The 25,223-nt window shown below is 44.5% G+C and overlaps 14 protein-coding genes and 1 non-coding gene across 15 annotated transcripts; 5 read left to right on the top strand and 10 right to left on the bottom strand. All coding sequences in view use genetic code 12, as the record gives it.

The window, feature by feature from the left end:
* Positions 1 to 299: 299 nt before the first annotated feature.
* PSN45_001706 (uncharacterized protein) lies at positions 300 to 2,042 on the top strand (the record flags this gene model as incomplete). Its single annotated transcript, XM_006690330.1, has 1 exon — positions 300 to 2,042. One exon carries the CDS (start codon positions 300 to 302, stop codon positions 2,040 to 2,042), a length of 1,743 nt encoding a protein of 580 aa, XP_006690393.1.
* A 118-nt stretch (positions 2,043 to 2,160) lies between these two features.
* Positions 2,161 to 2,817, bottom strand: PSN45_001705 (uncharacterized protein; the record flags this gene model as incomplete). The annotated part of the gene is made up of 1 exon (XM_006689686.1): positions 2,161 to 2,817. The coding sequence occupies one exon, from the start codon at positions 2,815 to 2,817 to the stop codon at positions 2,161 to 2,163; it is 657 nt and encodes a 218-aa protein (XP_006689749.1).
* Positions 2,818 to 3,407: 590 nt separating this feature from the next.
* Positions 3,408 to 6,428, bottom strand: PSN45_001704 (uncharacterized protein; the record flags this gene model as incomplete). Its single annotated transcript, XM_006689687.2, has 1 exon — positions 3,408 to 6,428. One exon carries the CDS (start codon positions 6,426 to 6,428, stop codon positions 3,408 to 3,410), a length of 3,021 nt encoding a protein of 1,006 aa, XP_006689750.1.
* A 586-nt stretch (positions 6,429 to 7,014) lies between these two features.
* Positions 7,015 to 8,112, bottom strand: ADH6_1 (Alcohol dehydrogenase; the record flags this gene model as incomplete). Its single annotated transcript, XM_006689689.2, has 1 exon — positions 7,015 to 8,112. The coding sequence occupies one exon, from the start codon at positions 8,110 to 8,112 to the stop codon at positions 7,015 to 7,017; it is 1,098 nt and encodes a 365-aa protein (XP_006689752.1).
* Positions 8,113 to 8,701: 589 nt separating this feature from the next.
* MHF1 (MHF histone-fold complex component) lies at positions 8,702 to 8,992 on the top strand (the record flags this gene model as incomplete). The annotated part of the gene is made up of 1 exon (XM_006690332.2): positions 8,702 to 8,992. One exon carries the CDS (start codon positions 8,702 to 8,704, stop codon positions 8,990 to 8,992), a length of 291 nt encoding a protein of 96 aa, XP_006690395.1.
* Positions 8,993 to 9,471: 479 nt separating this feature from the next.
* On the top strand, positions 9,472 to 10,899 carry CDC6 (AAA ATPase; the record flags this gene model as incomplete). The annotated part of the gene is made up of 1 exon (XM_006689690.2): positions 9,472 to 10,899. The coding sequence occupies one exon, from the start codon at positions 9,472 to 9,474 to the stop codon at positions 10,897 to 10,899; it is 1,428 nt and encodes a 475-aa protein (XP_006689753.1).
* A 131-nt stretch (positions 10,900 to 11,030) lies between these two features.
* Positions 11,031 to 11,249, bottom strand: RPB10 (DNA-directed RNA Polymerase II subunit L; the record flags this gene model as incomplete). The annotated part of the gene is made up of 1 exon (XM_006689691.1): positions 11,031 to 11,249. The coding sequence occupies one exon, from the start codon at positions 11,247 to 11,249 to the stop codon at positions 11,031 to 11,033; it is 219 nt and encodes a 72-aa protein (XP_006689754.1).
* Positions 11,250 to 11,401: 152 nt separating this feature from the next.
* Positions 11,402 to 13,543, top strand: NAN1 (NET1-associated nuclear protein 1; the record flags this gene model as incomplete). Its single annotated transcript, XM_006690334.1, has 1 exon — positions 11,402 to 13,543. The coding sequence occupies one exon, from the start codon at positions 11,402 to 11,404 to the stop codon at positions 13,541 to 13,543; it is 2,142 nt and encodes a 713-aa protein (XP_006690397.1).
* Positions 13,544 to 13,612: 69 nt separating this feature from the next.
* Positions 13,613 to 15,964, bottom strand: msp1 (mitochondrial dynamin GTPase Msp1; the record flags this gene model as incomplete). The annotated part of the gene is made up of 1 exon (XM_006689692.2): positions 13,613 to 15,964. The coding sequence occupies one exon, from the start codon at positions 15,962 to 15,964 to the stop codon at positions 13,613 to 13,615; it is 2,352 nt and encodes a 783-aa protein (XP_006689755.2).
* Positions 15,965 to 16,248: 284 nt separating this feature from the next.
* On the bottom strand, positions 16,249 to 16,320 carry PSN45_001697. Its single transcript has one exon. It is a non-coding gene; the product is annotated as a tRNA-Thr (tRNA).
* Positions 16,321 to 17,099: 779 nt separating this feature from the next.
* PSN45_001696 (uncharacterized protein) lies at positions 17,100 to 17,786 on the top strand (the record flags this gene model as incomplete). Its single annotated transcript, XM_066157711.1, has 2 exons — positions 17,100 to 17,507; positions 17,745 to 17,786. The coding sequence occupies 2 exons, from the start codon at positions 17,100 to 17,102 to the stop codon at positions 17,784 to 17,786; spliced, it is 450 nt and encodes a 149-aa protein (XP_066013808.1).
* A 542-nt stretch (positions 17,787 to 18,328) lies between these two features.
* PSN45_001695 (uncharacterized protein) lies at positions 18,329 to 18,949 on the bottom strand (the record flags this gene model as incomplete). The annotated part of the gene is made up of 1 exon (XM_006690337.2): positions 18,329 to 18,949. The coding sequence occupies one exon, from the start codon at positions 18,947 to 18,949 to the stop codon at positions 18,329 to 18,331; it is 621 nt and encodes a 206-aa protein (XP_006690400.1).
* A 1,979-nt stretch (positions 18,950 to 20,928) lies between these two features.
* MAM33_2 (Mitochondrial acidic protein mam33) lies at positions 20,929 to 21,246 on the bottom strand (the record flags this gene model as incomplete). The annotated part of the gene is made up of 1 exon (XM_066157710.1): positions 20,929 to 21,246. The coding sequence occupies one exon, from the start codon at positions 21,244 to 21,246 to the stop codon at positions 20,929 to 20,931; it is 318 nt and encodes a 105-aa protein (XP_066013807.1).
* A 172-nt stretch (positions 21,247 to 21,418) lies between these two features.
* Positions 21,419 to 22,174, bottom strand: MAM33_1 (ribosomal P1 beta domain-containing protein; the record flags this gene model as incomplete). Its single annotated transcript, XM_006689697.2, has 1 exon — positions 21,419 to 22,174. One exon carries the CDS (start codon positions 22,172 to 22,174, stop codon positions 21,419 to 21,421), a length of 756 nt encoding a protein of 251 aa, XP_006689760.2.
* Positions 22,175 to 22,399: 225 nt separating this feature from the next.
* CLB4 (B-type cyclin) lies at positions 22,400 to 23,761 on the bottom strand (the record flags this gene model as incomplete). Its single annotated transcript, XM_006689696.2, has 1 exon — positions 22,400 to 23,761. The coding sequence occupies one exon, from the start codon at positions 23,759 to 23,761 to the stop codon at positions 22,400 to 22,402; it is 1,362 nt and encodes a 453-aa protein (XP_006689759.2).
* Positions 23,762 to 25,223: the final 1,462 nt, after the last annotated feature.

Below are 25,223 nucleotides of genomic sequence, written 5' to 3'. Positions count from 1 at the left end.
CCAGCTTCTGTACCGACAATAATGCTGACGGCGATAAGCGGCCATATACAGCGGTGAGCGGACCATATGCGATGAGTTCCTATGGGCCCACCGACGGAGCACACAAATACACCTGGTGGGAACTCCACCACAATGGATACGTTCTCAAAACACCCATTTTCGAATGGTTCCTCAAAGCTTTTTCTATAATTTGACAATTTCGGAGCTCGGCTCCGCGTCTCATATCTGTCAAAATTCTCACCTCTCTCCTCCTCCCCATTATAAATAGGGTCCAAGTCCGCTCCCCGAAAAATCGCAGCATGAAAGACGAAATCAAAAATATCCATCTGAACGAACACACTCACTTGGGCCCCGAGTTGTGTTCATCGGATGACGGCAATTCTACAGCACCAGCCGATCCCCCGGCTGCCACTACCCCAGACAAAGAACGAGATCTTAGCGACCGGTTGGGCGACGCTCACCTCAACATTCTCCCTCGGAAGAAACTCATCACCATTATGTTCATCATGGCATTCAACGTGTTCACCGCGTTTGTGGATCAAACGGCAGTGACCATTGCTCTCCCCACATTGGCGAAAGAATTAAACGCAGAGAAGACCATCAACTGGGCCGGAACTGCTTCTCTTTTGGCCAACTGTGTGTGCCAGGTATTATTTGGACGGTTGGCAGACATTTTTGGCCGCAAAGGGGTGCTTCTATACTCGTTAGCATTCTTGGGAATAGCAGATTTGGCGTGCGGGTTCGCCCAGACAGGGGTCCAGTTTTATATTTTCCGGGCACTTGCTGGGGTGGGGACCGGAGGCATCCAGGCGATGACGATGGTGCTAATTAGCGACATTGTGACGTTGAAGCAGCGGGGGAACTACCAGGGAATTTTGGGTGCCAATGTCGGGTTGGGCAATGCATGCGGCCCGTTCTTGATGTCTGCGTTTGTGCTGAGCTCGTCCTGGAGAAATTTCTACCATATGCTTCCAGGGCTTGTGGCGATCCAGATGGCCACCACCTATTTCTTCGTGGAGGACCGCAAAAAGCACTTGGACTCAGTGTTGACCAAAAAAGAGAAGTTCATGAAGGTTGACTACATCGGGATGTTTTTCAGCACTGCGGGCTTGACGTTGATCTTGGTACCATTAAACGGCGGGGGCTCCACCTATAGTTGGAACAGTGTGTTGGTGATCGTGATGTTTGTGGTAGGAGGGCTTTGCTCCGTGGCGTTTATTGTCGTCGAGTGGAAAATCCCCAAGTTGCCCATGATTCCCTTGAATTTATTCCAGTCGACTCTGTTGAACCTCATCTTCTCATCCAACTTCTTTTATGGATTGATTTACTTTTCGTTCCAGTACTATCTTCCGTACTACTTCCAGATTGTGTTGGGGAAAACCGAAATGCAGTCGGCGGTGTTGCAGGTGGGGATGGTGTTAATCCAAGCGTTGATGTCGACAATTGCCGGCCAGATCATCTCACGAAGCGGCCACTATAAGTACGTGATATGTGGAGGATATGGTCTGTGGTTGCTTGGGCTTGGGTTGCTTATGCTCTTTGATATCAACACTCCAGATGGGGAGATTGTGGGGATTTTGTTGGTGATTGGATGTGGGGTGGGATGGACGTTTCAGCCATCGGTGGTGGCAGCACAGGCCCAGTCGAGAAAAGCCGACCGGGCAGTGGTAATTTCCACCCGTAATGTTGTACGGTGTCTCGGAGGCGCCATTGGTACTGCTGTTGCCTCGTTGATTGTCACCAACACAGTGATGGCAGAGATCAATAAGGCTTTTAGTAACCCCGACAATTACGACAATATTTCAGTTGGCTATCTCACTTACTTGAAGGAACATATCTATAACAAGATTCTGGTACAAGGATTGACGGATGGTCAGGTGACGGTGGTGAAGAAGATGTACATGAAGGCGATTCGAAACTACTTTTATATGACGATTCCCCTCATGGGTTTTTGCTTCATCAGTGCATTTTTTGTAAAAGACAGAGGTTTGAGGTGTATTGACGAGGTGATCGAGAAGGAGGAGAAGGAGAGTGAGGTGTAAAGGTGTTATTTATATAATAGAGATACATAGACTAATATGATTTGAGACTACAGACATTAGTGACTTTATTTGGAGTCATACAAACATGGAGAATTAGTGCATCCAGTGCACTTGGTCTTCATACATGGAACCGGTCCATAAACCCGCTGACATCCAAACCCAACCCATCTAAAGCTGCTCCCACGTTATCCAAGATATTTTCATCCCCACCATACCCCAAGTTCTCATTCAAATAGTCCAAGTAGCTGCTGTCAATCTCAATACCATGTTCTTTCATCACCCTCTTGGCCTTTTTCTGGAACTTTTTGCCCTTATCCACCTTTGGTTTTTTGGTCTTCGTCTTCGTCTTCTTCTCAGGTTCAGAATCTCCAAACAGACTAAAAAGATTGCTGAACATAGCCTGGTTCATCTTGGCACCCACGAACTCTTGGATCGCTTCTCCATTATACTCTTGAATCGCTTGCTGCAAAAAAGGAATATCCTGACTAAAGAAGCGTTCTCCTCTAAGATACGCCGCCAACCCAACGATGATGGTGATCAAAAGCAAAAACATCTTGACCATGAAAACCACCATGTTGAGCCATGAGGTGATGATTCTTTTGGTAAATCGGTAGCTGACATAGAGTCCCACCAATGCCAAAATTGGTTGTGTTATCTGTGGGTACTCAGCATTCGAATACTGAACTATGGTGATGGTGTTGCTGATCACAAAGATAGTCGTGGTCATTAGAATCGATGCCACTCGTACGAGCATCTCAACAATAGTGGTAGACATTGCGATTAGGTGTGTGTTTTGAGTGAGTTTTGGTGGATTGAGAATGATCTGTGCGCGTGAACATCATTAGCGAAGGAGAAGAGAAGAATTGATAGAATTATATAGGTTTCCAGATAGTTGCAAGCGATAAGAAAGCTATCAGTTCTATTCTATGGTGAATATGGTACTAAGATCTACAAAATCCAAGATTTTTGAGCTATTTCGTGAAACATGGCCTATGAGCAGGTAACCCGGATGTGCGCGAGTATAAAAGTAAGCGATGGGGAAAAAAATTAAACTTCTTTGAAAGTTGACTCCAATGAAATTTGGCAGATAGTTAAGTGATCTGATGAACGCATTCATATTTCGCCCAAGTCATCTTGGAATTCACAAGGCTTTTAGTTCTCCTATTCAGTTAGGGAGCTATTTCAACGGGTCTTGTGATAGGAATGTGGGTATGGAAATTGGACTACTGTGGACTATATGTTGATGAAAAGTTGGACAGATAAACTGTGGTTACAAAGAATATCATCAAAGGTCTAAACTTTATGGTATCCCGTTATATCACTACAACTCTTTGATTCATAAGGATCAAGTTCGTTATATATTTATCATTTATCAAATTTTCTTCTAAACCTCAACTCGATATCTGAGCTCGATTTCCAAATTTTGGATTTGATAGTTTGTAAGGTCATACTGGGGAGCAATTCCTGGCCTCTACATTCTAATACAAGCCACTCTGTAGGGGTGATCTTGTCTTTCATTTCGCTGGTCTTAGACTCAAACTTTTCTGTTAGATATCCAAGAATCTTACTGACCCTCAACATATTATGAGATGTCAACTTAATGGAAGATTCAAGCACCGGTAATCTCTTGATTTTCCGTTGGGCTTTTCCATTGATCTTCTTTTCTGGGGGAAGAGTGTTGTAGTCCAATTCCAACAATTGAAAGGCTATTTTAGGACTTTCTTTAATTGGAAATCTATCATATAAGATCGGCTGACCAATCCATTTAGGCAAATAAGTTCTTAAATGGTTGACAAATTGATCAGAATCTTCTTGAGCATACTTCAAATGGCTCAATTCACTTAGTCTAAAACTGAAAACGTCTCTCAAGTTACCGAGACTGGGTGAGTTTTCAAATATGATGATCAAAAGGTCTTGGGGGAGATGGCTCAAGTCTATTAGTGGTTTATAGGCGATGGATTCTTCGGTGGAAAGCTCACTGCGGCTATATTTGGCATCATTTGAGTAGAATTTCAAAGCGGTTTTAGGGACCTTAGACTTAGAGGTTGTCAACGTCTCCAAATACTTGGCCTTGTTGTCATGGAGCAAGAAGTTGATTGAGTCCTCGTACTGGTCAACATCTTCAGAGTCGATGAACTCTTGAACAGAATCCTTTGTGCTCAACAGAAGTTCATGGACACTGACATTGGTACTATTAGAGTTACTGCTAGGCCTCGAGTTGCCATTGGATGCAATGTGCATCGAGGTAATGGTTGAGGAGGATTTTCTGGAAAACATCTTGATTCGGTTGAAAGCCTCTTTGGGTGGAGACTGAATATCATTCTTCTTCTTCAACTCCTCCCTCATTACTTGATCAAATTCCCATTCATATAAGGCATACATGTGGAACATGGAATTAAGTAAGATCCTTGAGAGTTGGACTCTATCATCGTTGGTGATCTTAACTCTCGAATGCTTCTTGCTATCCTCGTCATACTCAATGCTTAAGAATGGGTAGGTGTCAATCAACTCGTCGTAGTAGACCTCGACATTGTTGAAAGTGGTTTCACTCAAGGTTACAAAAAGTTTACCGGACTTTATTTCCACTTCACACCAGTTGTTTAAGGTGTCTGTTGTTTGATACTCTTGAAAGATATTATCCATATCCTTAAGTCGCTTTTTGAGCAATTCACTGGTCATTTCCACCGGGGAACTGGACTCGAACTTGAATGTTTTTGTCTTTTTGCAAATGAAGATATCCCAGATCGAAATATCTCCATTCAAATATAATACAAGCATGGACCTTTTGTTGTTGAAGAGACGTTTTGCAATGATACTTTTGGGGGTAAAAGGGTAGCGTTTGATGGGAGCCTTATGGAAAGGAATCATCGTGATTTGGTCGGGGTTGATGGGGTTTAGCAATATTTCGACGGGAATGTTGTTGATGTACTCATCTGGTTTTCGGGCGTTATTCTTGTCTATGTTCACAAATTCCATAGATGGTCCTCCACCGCTGGTATTAAAGAACATTGATGCGTATTCCGACGTGTCAACCTCATCTCCAGCATTGGAAATGTTGTTTGGCGTCGAGAAGTTTGATTGGATATCCAAATTGGTTTCAATAGAAAAGTGGCTCACCAAATCAAAAAAATCGGAGTTGATATCGTTATCGTTGTTGGCTTCATTCGTTAAGTCATCTGTCAGTTGATGGCTATCGAATTCATGATAGTTACGAAGGTACTGGTAGAGCGACAAATCGTGGGTGTTGGGAACATAGTATCGGTTCAAACTCATGTTTGTGGAGGCAAACAATGAAATTTCATTGTGATTCTCATCACTCTCGATGCACAAAGACATGACTGGAGTATCACACTTGGCAATTAGAGTCGACAACCCGACTTTTTCGATCAACGCATTGTTGGCAAAGTCATTCAGCATCGTATTCAAATGGGTCATGTCGGTCTTCACGATGTTTCCCACCTTGTCGGCCGAGTAGAACGTCTTGAAATCGGGAGCTGTGGATGTCAAACACCAAATAGGGTCTTCGTGCACATCAAAGCTCTTACATATTTTATAGTTTCTCAAGTCCCAGAGCTTGATGGTACAATCGGATGAGCCCGATAAGACATAGTGGTTATCCATCAACATGCACCGGACATTCTCCTGGTGACCTATCAACTTTTTGATGAACGGTGACTCAAGCCTCTTGTCAAAGATGTTGATGGTGTTGTTAGGACCTCCACAACTAATCAAGTTGGCATTGTCATTGGACAACGAGTAGATGGACCGGGAAATGGAGCCAGGTGTGTCATTGTCGATGGTCCTTACCGGAGCCAAACGGTCCAAATCCCATATAACGATTTTGCCGTCCAACCCACCACTGATGATGTTATTCAGATTCTCACACGATGATAACTTCTTGACGTAGTCGGTGTGGACGTTGGCAAACTTGTGGATCTGGCTATCTTTGGGGACACCGGGAGTGAGGTTGACAAGCTTCAAAGACAAGTCCGAGGAGCAAGTGACCAAACTGTCATCGTTATTGATCAAGAGCATGTCATTTATCCAATCAAAGTGCAAATTGTGGTTTTCCAGCACCTGGAAGCTCGTATTTAACTGGTTATGGGAAAGGACGTTCAGGGAGATGCATGTCTCTAGCTTTAATAAGGTTTCATTCATATCGGTGGGTCTGGTATCGTCATCTTTGCTTTTGCCATTGGAAGGTACCACGGCGTCTGACAGAACCTGGCTATCCCAGACTTTGACAACACCATCTCTTCCACCCGTAAACATCTTCTTGTGAAGAGACGAATACTGGATGGAGTTGATGGGAAGAATATGGTTTTCATTATTGGTAGACTCGCCTATAACGTAAGACAACCCCTTTCTAATTCTGGTGACTGTCATGGTTGAGAAGCGATGGAAGCGGCTGCGGACACTTGTTGAAGTCAGCTAGCTGGGGTCTCTGGGTGGTGCGGGCCAAAACTAGTAAGTGAACAGATAGAAGAAAGTGCAATGCTACTTCATACAAATGTAATCGGTGAGATTCTCAACATTTTTGACTCCTCGCGTTTCTCCATCTTCCGGGCATTTGGCGCAACCACAAAAGTGGGGCCAATTGATAGATGGAGCCACGGTGCGACGCAATATGGTTGACGGGACTGTAGAGAAGACTCCCCCAGCTCTGTGCTGGGATTGAACCATCAAACTTGGCGGTATCTGGTAGGTGGTGGTACGTTCTCAATTGTGGAGAAATAGGGGAAAAGTTATTACGGGACGATACCAAAAAATGGTAAAATTAACAAAATATCCAACAAAAAGCATGAGATGGACAAAGGTACAAAGGTGCAAAGTATACAAGTATGTGTATTAATAAAGTACGTTTATTAATAAAGTACAAACAATGAAGTACAGTCCACCTAAAATAGCATCAAGTACGAGACCCTAAATCTTAGCGAAAAAAACAATGAGCATTGTCTACTATCGGTAAACCTTAACTGAAAAAGCTTTCAAAATTATTCAATACCAATCGGTAATGAGCGTCACTCTTGCTGATCCGGGTCAAGCTGTCGGCGTAATTGGCTATGGACAAAGGCTTGATTTCAATCCATGGACGGACATTGTGCTCGACTGCAAATTGCAACATTTCGACGGCTTCTTGTGGGGATCCCAATACAGACCCACCAATGTATTTTCCACTCAAGGTCAATCCCACGGCCGACAAGGTGATGGTCTCGTCTGCATCCGGCAACCCCACACCGATGATCTTCCCATCTGGCTTGACGACGTTAAAGAAAGCTGGAATATCAAGGTCTGAGAAGCTGGTTGCGCAGTTCAAAATGAGGTCAAACGACAGAGCATGTTCTTCATGCCAATTTTCCAGTTCCTTTGTTGCCACAAACTCGTGGGCACCGAGCTTGGAGGCATCGTCCTTCTTTGCCGAGGACCGGGAGATGGCCACTACGTGTGCACCCATTTTGTTGGCAAACTGAAGGGCCAAATGGCCCAAACCTCCAATCCCCACGATTCCCACCTTCGGGGACTTCTTACCACGCAAGTTCCTAATCAAGGGGGAATAGACGGTCAACCCAGCACAAAACAAAGGAGCGGCCTCCTCGGGTGTCAATCCGTCGGGGATTTTAAATGCAAATCTGTGGTTGACGATGATGTGCGATGCAAACCCTCCCTGGTTGGCATAGTTATCGGAGAAAGGATCGATGGAATTATAAGTTTGCACTCTCCTGGTACAGTATTGCTCGTTGTCGCTCAAGCAAAGAGAGCACTGACCACAGGAATTGCTTTGGGCCCCAACCCCCACCAAATCTCCGATGCTGTAGGGAACTTTGTCACCCTTAGCAACCACCTTACCGACAATCTCGTGACCCACCACCTGGTCCTTTCTCTTGGTGGGGCCCCATCCACCGGAGGTGGTGTGGTGGTCGGTTCCACAGACTGAGCATACCTGGACTTTGATCACCACATCGTGCTCAAGCATTTTTTTGGCAGGGTACTTTTGCACCACTGGCTGGTCCCATTTGGACTGGTCTGGCACTGTGAATCCGGTGATTTCTGATGGTATTGAAGAAGACATTTTGTGGTAATTATTGGATGGTGGTAGCTGCCACTTTTATAGGAAACTGCTCATGATGGCACCTGGAATCGGTGGGTGGCGATTAGCAAAATAGAACAAGTTTGTAAGCAGGGCTGCATTTGAGATGAGGAACGGCCGGCAACACTTAGGAATACACATATACCAGGGCTGCATTTGATATGAGGAATCTCCGGAAACTGCTATTAATACAAGCAAGGCCGACTGCCGACGGCCGTTGATGAGGTAATTCTGCAAGACTGCTAAAGCCGTTTGCTGTCGGCATTAGATGAAAAACGAGATGGAATGGGTGCCGGTGAGAGTTGTGGTAGTGGGCCAACGGGATTGGTGGGCCAGTGGGTTGGTGTTAGTGTTGGTGCTGTTTGGTGCTGTTTGGTGCTGTTTGGTGCTGTTCGGTGCTGCTGGCATTTGTGTTGGTGTTGATGCTGATGCTTTCCTTGGTGTGCATATACGTCTCGGTTGCTGCTATGGACCCATGGCCGAAATTCATGTCGCATCACCCGACACTCAACATGTGGATGTCGCACCCATCGGCCTTCTTTTCGCGCTCTTGTCCTCTACCACTTCCACAATGTCAAAAGAAGAGATCGAATCGCAGTTGAAACTGGCGGTGTTTCTCATGGTGCTGCGAATCGTGGAGCAGGAGGTCGCCAGGCTTGGCGTGCATCTGACTCCCATGTTCACTGCGTCGTTGGTGGAGTTGACGACCAATCAGCTCTTGAACTTGGGAGAGGATTTAGAGGCCTTTGCTCACCATGCTGGCAGAACCACCATCAAGCCGGAAGACATGTATATGGTGGTGCGCAAGAACGAGACGTTGGCGGAGATATTGCGCCAGTACGAAGGAAAGTTGGAGGGGTGATGGAATTACCAGATTCAGAGGATGGATCTTAGATAGAAGAGGTACGAGAAGGCGTTTGGATGCGACTTGAATATCCGATGAGTTGAGTGCTTCATCCGAGTTGAGTGCTACATCAGAGTTGACTACTGAAATACCAGAACACTAGTACAAATAGTTAACTGGTACAAATAGTTAACTGGTACAAATAGTTAACTGGTACAAATAGTTAACTGGTACAAATAGTTTACTGGTACAAATAGTTTACTGGTACCAATAGTTAACTGCCACAAATAACCAACTGCTACCAGATATCGCCTCCCAGATCACCTCCCAGATCACCTCCCAGATCGTTCACCATGCCCATGGTGCACCATACGCGTTCACCTCTCATCGCGACACCTTATTCCTCGCATTTCGCGACGCGCCCAATTTGTCCTAATCGGGCAAAATGCTTCCAGCTATATATTCTTCTACATATCCATTTTTCAATTCACATCATCATGTCTAGAAAAAGATCCTCCACCTTTGGCGAGCTTAACTGCTTGAAAAAATCAAAGATCTTGTTCAACTCCACCAACGTCACGCCGCCAGTGACCCCCGAGAAAAACCGCATCATCAACTTTGACATCAAGCCAGATGAAGACAAATCTGCTGTCAAAAAACTCTTTACTACTCCTCCCCCCACACCCACCAAACGGAAGTCGGACGTGTACTCTCAGGTCAAGGCCATCTTCCTGAGGGGTCACAAGCACAGAATCGACGACTCCCGCTGTTTGGTAGGAAGGGAACACGAAGGCTCCTACATCAACAACTTCATCAAATCGAGTATCTCTGATAATACCTGCAACTGCTTATACATCGCTGGTCCTCCTGGGTGCGGAAAGACAGCCCAGTTGGAATTATCCCTCGGACAGATGTCAAACAAACATGGACAAATCCACTTGAACTCCCACACCTGCAAAGTCGTCAATATCAACTGTATGGTGTTGATGAACCCCAAGGATATCTTCTCCCAAATCTGCCGGGAGTTGGGCGAGCAACGGGACTTGCACGAGGCGCTTGCGGGTGGAATTAAATCCTACTCGTCGGTCATGGTGATATTGGATGAAATCGACTATCTATTGACAAGAGATCAGGAGGTGTTGTTCAAGTTGTTCAAGCTCTCGGACCCACACTTCAGTTCTCGCTTCTCCACCAAGTTGGTGATGATCGGCATTTCCAACTCGTTGGACTTGACAACCAACTTGTTGTCGAAATTGGAACGGAATCAATTGAATCCCAAATCTGTGAGCTTCAAGCCATACACGTTTGAAAAAATGAGGCTGATAGTCACCGAGAAGTTGAAACAATTGGTGGAGTTGGAGAAGGAAAACTTGGACGAGAGCTTTGTTCCTATAGTCAACTCGTCGGCGATATTATTGTGCTGCAAAAAAGTATCCTCCAGTACTGGTGACTTGAGAAGATGCTTTGATGTATTGTACAAAAGCATCGAGTTGTTGGAACAGGAACTCAAAGCAAAGATGGATGACACATCCCGGTATGGCTTGGTGGACGCTCCAAAAGTGTCTATCAGTCATATCGCCAAGGTTTGTAATTTGAGTTATGGAAACTCAATTTTAAGCAAGTTGAATTATTTGCAGCAAATCATCATCATATACCTATTCCGGTTCGAAGGCGAAGAAGACTCTAGCATGACCATCAACGCATTTTATGATTACTACAAAAACAAGGAGTTTGGCACCAAGAAAATCGTCAAGGTGAAAAGGTCCGAGTTCTTGGAGATCTTAACCAACTTAGAATCGATATCATTATTAACATTGACCCCAAATAAGAGTATTGGAATGAGACAGATCCAAACCAATGTTGATTACTCTGACTTCAAAAAGAGCATAGCACAAGTAGACTACTTAAAGAACTTGTTACACTAAAACATGTATTATAGAATTTTATTAATAATATACAGAAACCTTCATGAAACTTTGCTTATAAATACAGAATTGGTTATTTTGGGGGAGATGCAGTTGCGGGTGGCAGTGTTTGGAGTTGAGGAACCTCAGTTCTAGTTGATGTCCTTCTTTTCCAATGGATTGTACCGCAAAAACTTCTCGATCAAATCAACATGGGTCAACACCATTCTTCTGCAACAGTATCTCTTCAATTTTAACTGATCCAACGCATCACCTTCAGTGATGTTTTCATCTTGTAACAAGTCCAAGTAGGTCTCCCACTTGTCTCCGACAACTTTACCACAAGAAAAACAACGAATAGGAATGATCATCTTCTAGTGAAGCGAGCTTTATCTGTTTGTGAAAAAAAGTTTTCTGTTGGAAGAGTGCGACTAGCCATCACCGTTTGGTTGTGGCACTTCGCGAAGACCTTTAAAATTTTCAATCTCATCAACTCCACTGTCTTACACAAATATAGATAATAATGGAGTGGTCGATATCGATGACCAACGGAGGCAAGGTCCTCGACTTCCCTGTGAGTACAGGCGTGGCTGGTATCTACTCGGAGGATGGAAGATACTTCCTTGCAATTTTATCCCACCAAATCAGAGTGTACTTTATTTCCACTAGACAGTGTACCAGAACAGTAGATTTGGATTTGTCCGACTGTGTGGATGCTAAATTGGACCCTTCGAATCTGAGCAACCTCATCGTGTACAAGACGAATGAAATCCTCAAGGTTAACTGGAAAGAGCGGTTGGTGAACCCAGTGGTATCTTTTGGCCCCGTAACGGAAGCTATCAGTGTTGTGATTAACCAATTTGAAGACGGGGGTCTTCTCTTTGTCAGTGGAGAAAAGAACATCAACGTTACCTATAGAAGCCCTGAAGGAGTGATATCTCGCATCTACGAAACGTCAGGAGTTATTAAATATGCCAAATCCTTGAATAACGAGTATTTGGCCATATTGAACGAGAACAAAGAAGTGATCAGTATCAGCTTGGCACGGTTCTTGGTTGATCCTCCTGCATCAGACGTTAACGACTTGGAGGTGGCTATCAAGACGTTCAACTACAAGTCTCCTATAATATCGATAGCCGTGAACAATGACAATATTATAGCATTAGGCTCGGTTGCGGGTCCTATCCAAATAATTTTTAATGATGATAACGACAACGAAAAGATCTTAAGGTGGCATATCGGCCCTGCCAAGACGTTGCATTTTCATGAAAACTTCTTGTTATCGGGAGGTGATGAAAAGGTTCTTGTTATTTGGCAAATTGATAACGATAAGACCCAATTTTTACCTAGGTTGAACGGTGTCATAGATAAAATCTCCGTCGATGTCAACAAACCCGACAACTACAACTTAGCCTTAAATATCAATGGTCAGTACGAATTGTTGGTGTTGTCCGCAGTTGATTTGGTTTCTAGGTTGTCTGTGAACAGCATCAGGCCCAACTTAAAGAGGAAGTTGAACATCAAAAACTCCACCTCAATTGTGGAAGCGAACCCAAAGACAAACCACTTGTATTTGCCCAGTGGTTCGTTTATTCAGGCGTTTGACTTGGTGAAAAATGAACAGTTGTTTCACCAGACGGTTTCTTCGGTAGTACCTACCGGTAAAGTCAAATCTGAATTGAAGTTGATGGACCCAGCAGTGTCGCAATTGAAGTTCAGTAGCGATGGAGAGTGGATGTGCACCTTGGACATTGTCAATAACAATGAGATTGAAAACTTGTTGAGCCAGGATGATAAAAACTATGCGTTGAAGTTTTGGAAACCTGCCAGTGCCAGCGGCTGGGAATTGGTCACCAAGATCATAGACCCACACTTGAAGGTTCAAGTATTGAGTGTTATGCCCTATCAAAACGGGTTCATCACAGCAGATGCGAGTGCCAACTTACGGTTCTGGAAGTTAAGAAATAAGTCCTGGGCGGTGGTAAAGACTCTTGATTTGATGAAACCAGAGTCCAAGTCTGTGGACTTGGCTATTAGTGAAGACAACTCGGTCATAGTAGTAAGTCATGATAATGTGGTGTACATGGTTAACTCCAACTTCAAGTTGGTGCAGCCGTTGTCTCTTGTGGAGTCTCATATCCGGTCAATTGAGTTGGTGGGAACAGACTTGATCATATTGAGTAAAACCAAACTTGTGTCTTTCAACTTGGTTACGTTTGAGTTCAACAGTTTAATGGCTCAGGTGGCTGTCGCACAGGGAAAGACATATCTTTGTACCAACAACCAGCTAGTAGCTTTGGCGTTGAATATCCAAGACTCAGAAAGGTGTAAAGTGATGTTATTCAAGCCCAATGATTTGCATCCAGTTTTCGCAACCATTCACAGCACCTACGTCAACAGTATAATTCCCTATAATGATGGGTTCTTGTTTGTAGACAACGAGTTAAGAAGCGGAATAATCTCTACCAACCAGTTGAGATTAAAATCCGATGAGTCTGAGATCAACGGAACATCCATAACGGCAGCAGCAGCCAATTCCTCTGTCCCAGCCGATGAGATTGAAAACTTTTCATTTAAGACATTCGACTTGAACTCATTTAATAATATCTTTGAAACCGACAACTTGGATACGTTATTTGATAAAATCATTAAGATTGTAAAATAACAATCTATTATATATACAAATTGTGTATTCTTTTGCATAGGTATCACTATATACAAGCACCATCACCTTTCAATGTTCAAGTCTCTTGATGGCCAAAATGGACTCGATCTTGTTCAAGGCAAGTTGCAACAAGTCCTTACGTTTCTGCAAGTTGATGTGCTGCTCGATTTTTGGATCCTCCTTGGCCAACTGCTCAATTTGGTCAATCGACAAATTGTTGAAGAACTTGACATCAAGTTCTCTGGGGAAGTTATAATAGAAATCATTCAATAACTCAACATTTAAGAACAAAATCGAGGTCGAAGTCAATTTCGTATTAATCACATCAAGATAAACTTCGGGACACTGGACTTTGTTTCCCTTTGCCTTACACTTATTGTTGTTCTTCAAGAATTGATATCTCATCTTCAAGAGAGAAAGTCTATCCTGCAAGAAATTGGCCATCTTTCCTCTCTCTATCAAGGTTGTAGAGAATCCCAAAGCTTCGGTTGGGTTGAAATCGATTTCAGATTTCATATTATTTAAATACTTCATCACTTGGTTTAACTTTCTACCGCCAATATGAGCTTTCAAATCCTGGAACAAATCATCGCAACTCTTGATCTCTTCTCTTAACAAGCTGATGGCATTCTCTCTGGATGCCAACCATTCCCTGTCTTCAATTTCGATCTCATACTTGAAGGGCTTAATACAATTCTCCACCTGGTCGGCAGTTGAATAGTATTTAGAGCTCAATACTTGATTAGCCACCTCTCTGATGAGTTTCTTGGTGTGCTGATGGTTCTTTAATTGAGTATTATTAACCAAGTTATCAACTTCCTGTAATAACACGTTGGTAATTAAGTTGGTGGTTAACCTTCCAATTCCTGATTTGGTTAAACTGGAGCTGATAATGTCTAGTCTTCGATCCCAATAAAGGTCGTGCTCTTTGGCATTGCTTAGTTCTTTTAATTCGTGGCCATCATCAATTGTCCAGTAAGTTTTCGCAAGTAGGTTCAAGATCTTTTGATCCAACTCGTTCTTTATCAATGACTTCAATTCCTTCTTGGAGAGGTTGTGGCTTAATTCTTTGATGGACAACTTCAACAAGTCAAGATTGTTGGCTAGATACATCTGTGGAGTCAAAGGCAAGTCATTAAACTCCACCTTGAATTTGTAGTTTGTTTCTTCAAACTCTTTCTGGATGGCAAAGTGAGTAGGTTTCAAGTTCTGAGTCATTGTCTTCTCCAAGATCCTAATCAATTTCTTCTTCAAGTTCTTAGTCGACACAATGCAGTTGAGGAAGTCTGACTTATGCTCGTTGAAGTAAGTAATCTCGAGGTTTTGTTGACTCAAATATGATTGGTGGCTGGACAATGGATTCTTCTTGAAGATCGATTGGCTGGAAGATTTGGGCAACTTGGTGATAACACCCACGTACCCGAGTCTCAAGGGATACTTTTTGTTATTCAAAATCTTATTGGCGTACAGGGGGTCCACCAAGTCCAACTTAGTGATGACTCCCAAAGTTCTTTCACCCTTTGGGTCAGCCAACCGAGCTGCTCTTAACGCCGCCGAGTTGGCCAAGTCGACATTGGCCGCACTGATGGCCAATATTATATTGGGAGATTCCAAGTACTTGTTGCACAAACCTCTGATTCTCTGTTTCAACTCTGTGGGTTGATCTGCGCTCTCCACTTGGATATAACCAGGTAAATCAACCAATGATAAGTCCGGAATGCTTGCCAGCCTAATAGTGACATTGATGGGATCATCACTTATACACTCATGGCTGGGAACTTGCATGTTCAAATCGACTAACATCTTCTGCACCAGTTTGAAATCATCAAACTTCAATCTTAACTCTGGAAACTCAATCACCTGGGTGTCCTTGAGCTCAGGAGTGTTTACCAAAGTCAATTCGATGGGTCTCTTGGTGACCATATTATCACCTTTGGGTAAGAACTCATGGCCCACAATGCTTTCTAACACAGAAGACTTACCACTTGACTGAGATCCAATCACCACAATGGAAGGCAATTTCAAGTGGTTGGAGTCATCAACCTGCGAAACAATATTCCTGATTTCGATCATTTGTTTTGTCAAATTAAGCATTTGGGAGTTGGTATCATCCTCGTCGGCTTCGTCTAACTCAAACTCTTCCAACTCGCCTTCGTCATCCTCATCTTCCTGTTCATCTGATGACACGGCCACGGCGGCCGCCGTGGCACCCAACGCAGTTGTGGTGTCGCCGTCACCGCCGTTACCTCCACCTTCATCACCGCTCGTCTTGGTGGTGTTTTGGTCCAGGAAATTCTTGAGGAAATCAGACGATTTATCCAACCAGTTGGTGGTAAAGTCCTTGAGCGACGAAAACTTGTCCAGCGTATAGGAGGACGCTTGTTCGACCTTGTACGCAACGTATGAGCCTCCTGCCGCCATCGTACCGCCAATATACCCGGGAAGTCGTACTAGTTTTATGAACGGCTTGCTAAAGTTGATATTACGCCTAAACAACAAGGGGCTGGTGGGCACGAGTCGGGGGCCAAGGACGGCGTGGTGCAAGGTATGGGTGTTTCCTAAGCCGATTCCCACGCGTCGATTTGTATGGATGCAGCGAAACAACTTGAGTCGATTCATCACGATGGGTTCATTTAATGATTTTTGAGTATTGATTATTAGTGATCGCAAAGGGTGCGTGAACTTGAAGCAAAAAAAAAAATATATGCCTCCTGCCAGAATTGAACTAGCGACCTTTGCATTACAAGTGCAACGCTCTACCACTAAGCTAAGGAGGCATTTTTCCGAAAAATTGGTGGCCGCCGGCACTGAATCGTGGGAGTGCCCAGTAGTGCATGGTCCAGTTTCGGGCCCGCAGCGGACATCAAGTGTCTGAGGTGGAGGTCGATGTCTATGCTCGGATGTCTAAAAGTTCGGATAGTTTGTCCGATCCTGCATCCAAAACCGGTTGACGGATTCCATGGGATGTCAGCTCAAATACCAGCCACCACTTCCGAGGGGTTTCCCTACCACGGAGAAGGTGGGTATGTGGATGTCTCAGATACCCGAGATGAGCCATCGGACAGTAGAGCAAATATGGCATCGGGTACTGTGGCGTCAGGATCCGACATGCGCAATTATGGTCTCTCAGCGCAATCTTCCGATCCACCAAGTGACTCACCGCAACCACATACTGACACACCGCAACCACCTGAAACAATGGCGTAAACACAATCACCCTGTCAATCAGCACCACCGTGTGTGTTTCAAATACTGTTAGAGTTTAGATACAGTCGATGGTATGATGACAAATAGGTTTTGATCTAGACAAGATCTGGGCCCAGTCCATATGATTAGATGGCCAAGAATGTGGGATGATGGGTCTGATGATTGTGGAGAACCGCTAGTACTAGCCAACCTTAAATTTAAACCTATTCATGTGCAGACGGGTCAAATGGCTCGGATGCATGGAATACTAATAGTTTTAAATGTGTCAATGCGTATAAATAAAAGCAATCAGCCTCAAGATAAGCACAACATTTTTTTTTGAGCGGGTGAAACGATACAAATGATACTAATGCAAATACCGGGAAAAGTCAAGGTCAAGATACGGCGGATAAAACATAGACATGTAGGTACTCATGGTGGTAGGCGTAAAGGTCCTCCATCATATGATGATGTACTTGAGAGTAAGAAACTCGAGATCCAGAGTTTTGAAACACAAAGTCTTACCAGCGCATACGACTTTCAGGATAAACAGACCCTTAACAGCATAATAGATGATAAGGATGAGGACTTTGATCTCCTCCCAAAGTTCCAGGACATTATTGATGAATCTACCGAGGGTACACCCCATGAATGTGATAGAGGTGAGAGTTTAAAAGTTACAGATACGGGCAATGATAGTCTCAAAGACACGGGTGTCAGTGAGAGTGTTAAGAGTCTAATTCCCACCGCCGCCAGTGAGGTGCAACCCCCATCCCAGGTGCCAAGCCTTCACTTTTCACGCCCACGGTTCAAGTCGGACGTGGGCAAGCATCAACCCCACTCGATGTCCACCAAACATCGAGCGGTGATGAGAAACCAAAAATTAGTGATGCTTCAGCATCATCAGCTCCGTATGGTCAAGTTGGTGGTATTGATTTACATGGTATATTTATTAATGGGACATTTGTATTAGGTTAGTTAGGACAATAGATAATCAAGTAAGTTTAGTTTAAAGAGCAGGGGATTATCTGCAGGTATCTACGGCCAGAGCTGGTGAGGGCCGGCTATAAAAGCAAACAGTCTTAAAGTGAGACTAGAACACTCTGGGGATGTGGGGTGTGTATGGGTCCACAATCCAAGGCTTGCTGTAAGAGGAGATAGTAGCTGATATGCATGTATCTTCTGACCCCAGCCTCCCACTGCATATGGTCAGATGATTGTGTAAAAAACAGATGTTTATGGGCTGAGCAAAATTAACACCGCTTATCTCAGCGCACCACCACCACCACCCGTACCATCGGGTGCTGATTCGGCAGCAAAAACAAATCCTAAGTTCCGCTTATGTCAGCGCGCTTGCGCCCAAAAGCGCACTAAAGCCCACGGCAATAGCACCTAATGCGGTAACTACCCAAGCTCCGTCCGTGTCCGCGCTCCAATCCCGTGTCTCTTTCGAATATTCTTCATGCTCAGCCAGGTGTATCAATTGTCTACTCAGTCATTCTATCGAAATATGTGGTAATTAAAAATTCTAGGTACAAGAAATAAAGGTCGTAAAAGGTCGTAATCAGTCGTAGTCATCATCACCAACAATAGTGAGCTTTAAAACACTTCGTTGATCGAATATATAGCATCATTTCTGTGGTGATGGTGTTGATGCAACTTGTTGTTGTGGAACAAAGAATGGTGGTCGATCACACTGGGAGACGCCTTGAAGTGGCTGCCATCAAATTCGTCGTCACTCTCTTCGCTGTCGGAAATTGATAACCCAGGTACTTCCGACTCTTCTTGGATGGTACCAAGCTTCATGGGTGTGGACAAATCCACCTTAACAGCCGTGTATGAACGTTCATCCTCCTCTTCTTCTTCTTCCTCGGAACTGTAGTAGTAGTCGTCCGAATCTGAATCGTAGTCATCCAATTCGACGTCTGAGTCACTATCACTTGACACTTCATATTCTTTTATGCTAGTGGTATATTGTGGCGATGAAGTGTCCGATTGACGCTGAGTCTTTGGAAGTTCGAACTTTACTCTGTTCAATTTGTCTAGACGTTTGGAGTTTTCACTTGCGATATGGTCCATCAAATTGTCTAACATGTTGGCTTGTACCACCAAGCTTCTTAACGATACTTTGGGATTGGAGGCATCCTTTGTAAGTTTGCCTCTCACTTTGGAGGCCAATACATAGGTTTGGGCAAAAGACATTTGAGTAGAGGATGACATGATTGACAATTAGGTTGTTGATAAGTCTAAAAAAATCTGGGGGATCTGTAGTTATATTTATATTGATGCAGAAATTATCGAAAGTTAAAAAAAAAGAATTGCTTTAGTAATACATTTGAGTAAGCACTCGGAAATAAAATAAAAGCCGGAAGCCCAAACGAGGGAAAAAAAAAAAACTCATCCGCAACCGATCTTTTTGAAACCTCAGCTGTTCGGGTGTGGATAGTCATCCGATTGATACCTGCCGGCATATTACCACCGGATACCGATGGCATGGTATTTTGTGTCTGGGACCATTAACAGATAGTATCATAAGCTGATGGGACCTTCATGGTTAAGGTTTGGATTGTGTCGTTGCTCTGTCGTGACTAATCTTGTTCAATTAGTAATTTGACAGAATTACTAATAGTTACTGTTAAATATTTGCTCTAGGACGGGGGGCCCTCGAAAAGGAGTTAGTTCCGACCACGGCTGCTACTCGGCTCCGCGACTCTTCCGCTTGCCGCGCAAGTTCTTTTTGATTCTACGTATACGTCGTCCTGCACACGGGCTCACCCCAACGGTTTTCTGCTCACTACGGTATATCCGTCACACAAGTACGGCTGACAAATTGTCTGACAAATCAATACTGTGGACAATAAACGATATTGATGAACAGAACCGATGGTAGTTGTTGAAGTGAGAGGTAAGCCTGTCTTCTAAGCTCATCTGAAAGGTGGTGTTTGTGAAATATACATTTGTGGCCACCCGTGGATGACTTGGCCGTTCATGCCCCTGTTCCAGCCTCCGTATGGGCAACCATGGGGTTACCTAAATCGGAAGCTGGCCCGAGATATTTTCCCTGCAGGTTTGCGCGGTTTATGACGGATGTGAGTATCGGCCACAGGTCCGTCGATTCTCAGACAGGTTGGATTCTTATGTAAGCGGCGGCTCGATTGCTCAATCGTACGCGGCAAAACCTCAGGGTGTGCCCCGGTTAATGGAACAAATCACCCCCGGATTTGTACCCTTACTTACCCGTGTTATCAAACCCTTCGGGCAACAAATGGCTATCCGTCCTGAGCCGTTGCCGGTCTTTCAGCAATGCAGCAACCACCGATAATATCCTCTATAACTACCAGGACTATCGGCTAGTTGACTTAACCCTTATCCGGGCAATCCCAACAATGCGTCACCTTAGTAAATCATTCTTCTTGATGGAATTCGGTCTAGTTGCCGACCGGGGGTGGTAGGCCGTATCTTTTTACCATCGGCTTCCACTTTACCGGGCAACTGTACGGCAGAACCATAGGTAAGGCTTCTTAGATAAGCCTTGGATCTGCGCAAACGACTATCCGATGGAAAATGGCTCAGGAGAGTGCAACTCCTGCCGCTTGCAGTAAGGATAGAGATCTTCATGACGGGACTGGCAGTTTCGGTTGAAGTCCGGTATCTGTAAAAAGATGATACGATCAATTGTTGGGCGTGAATGTTGAATGCGAGTGAGTTAAGGTTAACTTTTGTAGATTTGGTTCTGCAGTCGAAATTTTTCATAAACAAGAATCCTTTCCACCCACTGCTTGAAGCCTGTTGGCATACATATCATGTGATCCATCAGCGTCTGGAAACAGCGAATTGACCGTTTCGAGCGACAAATGGTATTTTGCAGCAATGCTTGAACATTAGATTGAAAGTGTCATCTGAGAGAGAAGAACGCCACCATTGGTTGTATGGGAGACCTGTTCCTGGTGTTCGTAGCTAGCGAGGTTGCAGAAGAAGAAGGATCTGCAAATTTGGGAAGCTGATTTCAACTGGTTCTGACCCATACTATCTTCCACTTCTGACCCACACACCCACCGAAGTTGTCTCACCAGAGTAGTTACACCTTTGAAATGACTGTAACTCCAAACTCTCAACCTTTACATCACTCTTACTAGTGTTGTTGACACCTTGCTACACCTTTTAATCGTTGCTTTTATTAATAATTATACAGAAGTTATCTAATCGAACAAACCGAATCCCATGTCATCATCGGATTCTTCTGGGGCTTCTTCTTCGACTTCAGCGACAGCTTCTTCAGCAGCTCCACCAGCAGCAGCAGCTGGGGCGGAACCGGAGGCTGGGGCAGCAGCGGCCAAGGAGAACAACAAATCCTTCAAGTCCTTACCTTCCAAAGCCTTAGCAAAGACATCGGCCCAAACAGAGTCGACATCGGCTTTGGCGGCCTTGGCGATGGACACCAAGTTGTCGGAGGTGATTTCTAATCCGGCGTCAGCCAAGATCAATGCAGCGTATGAAATAGAAGCTTCAGTAGACATTATAGTTGGAGAGTTTGAGGTTTGGAAATAAATTTTTCACTTGGAGGGCGCGCGGGAGCCAGGACTATTAGTGATAGGGCTTCAGCCCCACCCTCACCTCACCTTCCCCAGCAACAAATTAGATGATACCATACATTCACGCTATTTACAAGATACGTACCATCCAAACAACCTAAAAGAAACTACTGACACGGGCCAACCATTGTCTGTACTCGTTCTCTTCTTTCAACTCAGAAAAGCTGAGAATGAAGTCAGCCAATTCATGGTTGACCCCAATTGATTCCAAATAGTTTTCAAAGCCAATTTGAATGCTCTCATCCAATTCACTGAATCTGGGACCTTGGTATTGTACCTTGTCCAAGAAGTCACCCTTTCTGGCTTCTTCCAAAAACTTGGAGGCGTCTGGCTTGTGGGTGATAAAGTCCACCAAGAACGCAGACTCGGACGATTGCAAAAACAAGTTCAAAAACAATCCTTCTCCAGTGGGTTTGGCCACCAACACCTTGATTGAGCATAACAATGAATCGACGTTGGAAATGGACTCGTCAAAGTCCACTTCCTTGACTTCTCCTTCTTCGTTAGCCAACTCGTCAACAGGGATATCGGTCACCTCATCAATGTCAAAGAAAACCTTCAAGATTTCACCATTTGCAAGGTGCTTGGTCAATTCGACATTGGAACTTCCATCGACGGCAGTCACTTCCACCTTGTTGTCGATCAAAAAGTCTTTAAATGAGTTATCCAATTCATTTGGGATCTGCTTAACAATGTCAATTTCTTCCTTTAAAATCTGCTTCAATTCCTTGTCTGGTGACGAGTAATATCTCATCGCAAGTATTGGGCTTGAACGAAAGGTGGGGGCCAAGGTTCTAGACCCGAGAACTGATCTCACGGGTAATCTGGATGTTCTGGATAATCTGGAAAGCATTTTGAGGAGAAATTTGAAGATATTTTCTTCTCATCATCGCGCGATTCTTAAAGTTGGCTGCAACTTGCTGCTTCAAAGATGTATATTAACTTAATGCAAATGAAGTGAAGATATGGTACAAAGTATTATAACGATAAATCGTAGGGTGCTGGTGATACCTGTCTACACGATAAGAATCGTGAGGTACCGGGGTAGAAATGCCTGATGATGTGATATATGGCCAACTCAATGTCTCATGGACTCCAAGCATTCTTGCACAAAAGTGGAACTTCTTCTATACTTTCTTTCCTGATATTTGTCGAAGATGGCCTTATGGTTGGTCTCGGCGTTCTCGCAGATTCGCAATAACACCGCCGCCAAAGGCTTCAATTGGTCTTCGGTATAGCCAGAGTAAAAAACGTGAAGTTCACTCCAACCGCCCCTATTAAGTAGCTTTCTCGATAAATAGTGGGCCCCCGCCGCCAACCAGCTGGGCTGGGATGCCACAAAGCGAGAGTCCATCACCGTGATTTCCAACAAGTATTTGGCCAAGGTTCTGGTCTCATAATCATAGTCGTCAGCTTTTGAGGTTCTTCTTAAAAATGACATAGGACCTGGCCAGCCCATATCGAACTCCAACACGTCGATCATGAAGCGTTCGGCCTTCAAGAAGTCGTCGATGGAATACGCATTGTCGGCCATGTATGCCACTTCTTGGATGGTAGGACAGTTGATTTCCTCGTATTTGGCAGCAATAAATAATGCAACGGCTCCCACCAACTGGAATCTGGATAAGGAGACTTTGCGCTTACTCAAGAACCGGTCGATGTAGTTAACAGTCAAGTACAAGGTTTCAGGCAATAAGTTGAACCGTGAGTGGACTTGCACCACCCAGTCGATCAATACACTTCGCATTTCCCATTTCAACTCGTCTTGCTTATCCATATAGTTGGGATCGGGCACAAGCTTGTACTCCAACTGGTGTAAGTAGTTGAAGATTTCAGGGCTATACTCTGCTACCATCGTAACATCATAAGTGTCCTCATCATTTTCGTCTAGGGTTTTAGAAGAGTACTTCTTCATGATTACCTCCAACTCGCCGAAAATGGCCTTGTTCCATAGCGGCTCCATGGCCACATGTTTGGAGAAACTAGCATCTGCTTGTGAAACACCTACGTCGGCTGGTGGTGGTATGTTTTCTTGGTCTGGTTCGTTACTATTTTCATCTTCATCAGCATCTTCCGCTTCGTCGTCTATGTCTTCAAGCTCAGAAAGATCGATATCATCGTCGAACTCCGGCACGTAGTCGGGGCCCTCGATATCGTCGTCGTCGTCTTGTTGGGGGTCGTTTTCACCATATTGATGAATGGGGCCATCCATGTGGAATTCGTTAGAGTATGGTAATAGCTGGGTTTCCAACTCAGAAACAATCTGGGTATGGTCAACTTCGATTTCCTTGTCTTCGAGCAAGGACGAGGTACTGGCGGTATTTACATGGTCTTTGAATAACTTTGGTTTTTTGTCGTACCGTTCATAGGACTTTGTGTTTTCATTAAGGGTCAAGTCATTCAACACCTTACGGTGTTTGTCGGGTCTAAACGAGTTCATGAAGATTGCAAATAAGAAAAAAGGAGCGAGTGTCAGGGAATTTGGGGGTTATGGAATAGATGCAATTCAAACAAAGTGGGAGTTTAGAACAGAAAGGAGCCCAAGTGGAAGAAGGGATGTAGGGGATCAAACAGACAGTATCTCAACAACAGCTTGTAGAAAACCCAAAAATCAACAAAGTGAAAATGAAAACAATCGGGGCAACGATGGCTTTTGTGGAAGTTTGGGGTTGACCGGTGTGTTTTTGTGGATTTCCAATTGTTTTTGTGATTTCAGGTTTCAAACAAACAATCGCGATTGTTTAAGATGCGACACCAAATTTTGCACCTGCATGTATACACAACAAATAGACAGAGTTTCGCGGGGCCGCTGGCGGTGACTAGCTGAAGTGAGTTGTGAGTGAGTTGTGATGGAGTTTTGTGTTTGAGGTTCGTGGGTTTGAGGGTCGGTGGGTTCACCAGATGTTTGTGACGGGGGTTGGGTGTTCCTGCAGAAACACGCCCCGGTCTTGGGGATGCGCGGTTGGTGCGACGTTTTGTTTTTCCACGGCGGGTGCCGACCAAAGCGTGCCCCAAATCGTCTCCGGTTCGTGCCAGCCCCAAGCGACCAGATTCGCGAGCAGGAAATCGATTCGTTTGGTCAACCAATGCCCCTGTTAGAGTCTACGAACGGCAATAGTATAGTGCTTCTTGGGGAACTAATGGATTCGCACACGCGGTGTGTGCACTACCACGACCCCCAGGATATTATTGCCATCAAGTTCCGGTGCTGTGAGACGTATTATCCGTGTTACCAGTGCCACGAGCTGGCTGGCCATCCCATTGAAAAATATGATATGGGCTCGAGCGAGCTTGTGGTGCTCTGTGGCGGGTGTCAGACGGAGTTGACTTTCGCGGAGTACTCGCCGCTTGTGTGTCCGACGTGCGGAGGACAGTTCAATCCCGGGTGCAAGCTTCACTATGATATTTACTTTACCAACGAGCTGAGAACAGAGAGCTAGCACAAAAGAGAAGGAACATGGAGAAACTAGGGATTATTAGTGGACTACTATGGAGTCCAAAACAATGCTTGTGACCTCGAGATGACTCAAACTATAAGCTTCCTCTGTGAGCAATGTGCCCTCAGACCATGAATTCTGCTCCGTTTACCCACTCCACCACATACGAGGACCTCTGGCAGCCTTCCTATCTACTGTGCTCGCCATTGATATAGCCTGAATAAATGACTCTCAAGCCTGACGTCCGCGTCCGGCTTCTACACCAACCTCTGGAAAATGTCTCTGTTCACCTCTATCAGTTCTCATATCTGCTATCTCTAAGCCTTGGCTGCGAAGAGTCCCAGCCACACACGACTCTCTCTCCAGCATATCCTTAAATTCACTAATTGTGCTTGGGTCTGGCAACGAACACTTCCTGGATACAACCATATGGTCTACCGGGCTGTGCTAGAGTTTTGGTAGATT

The sequence above is a fragment of the Yamadazyma tenuis genome, chromosome 2 (assembly GCF_029203305.1).
Source record: "Yamadazyma tenuis chromosome 2, complete sequence".
Lineage (NCBI taxonomy): Eukaryota > Fungi > Ascomycota > Pichiomycetes > Serinales > Debaryomycetaceae > Yamadazyma > Yamadazyma tenuis.
The sequence above is the reverse complement of the archived record's forward strand: the minus strand, read 5'-3'. Positions and strand labels throughout refer to the sequence as shown.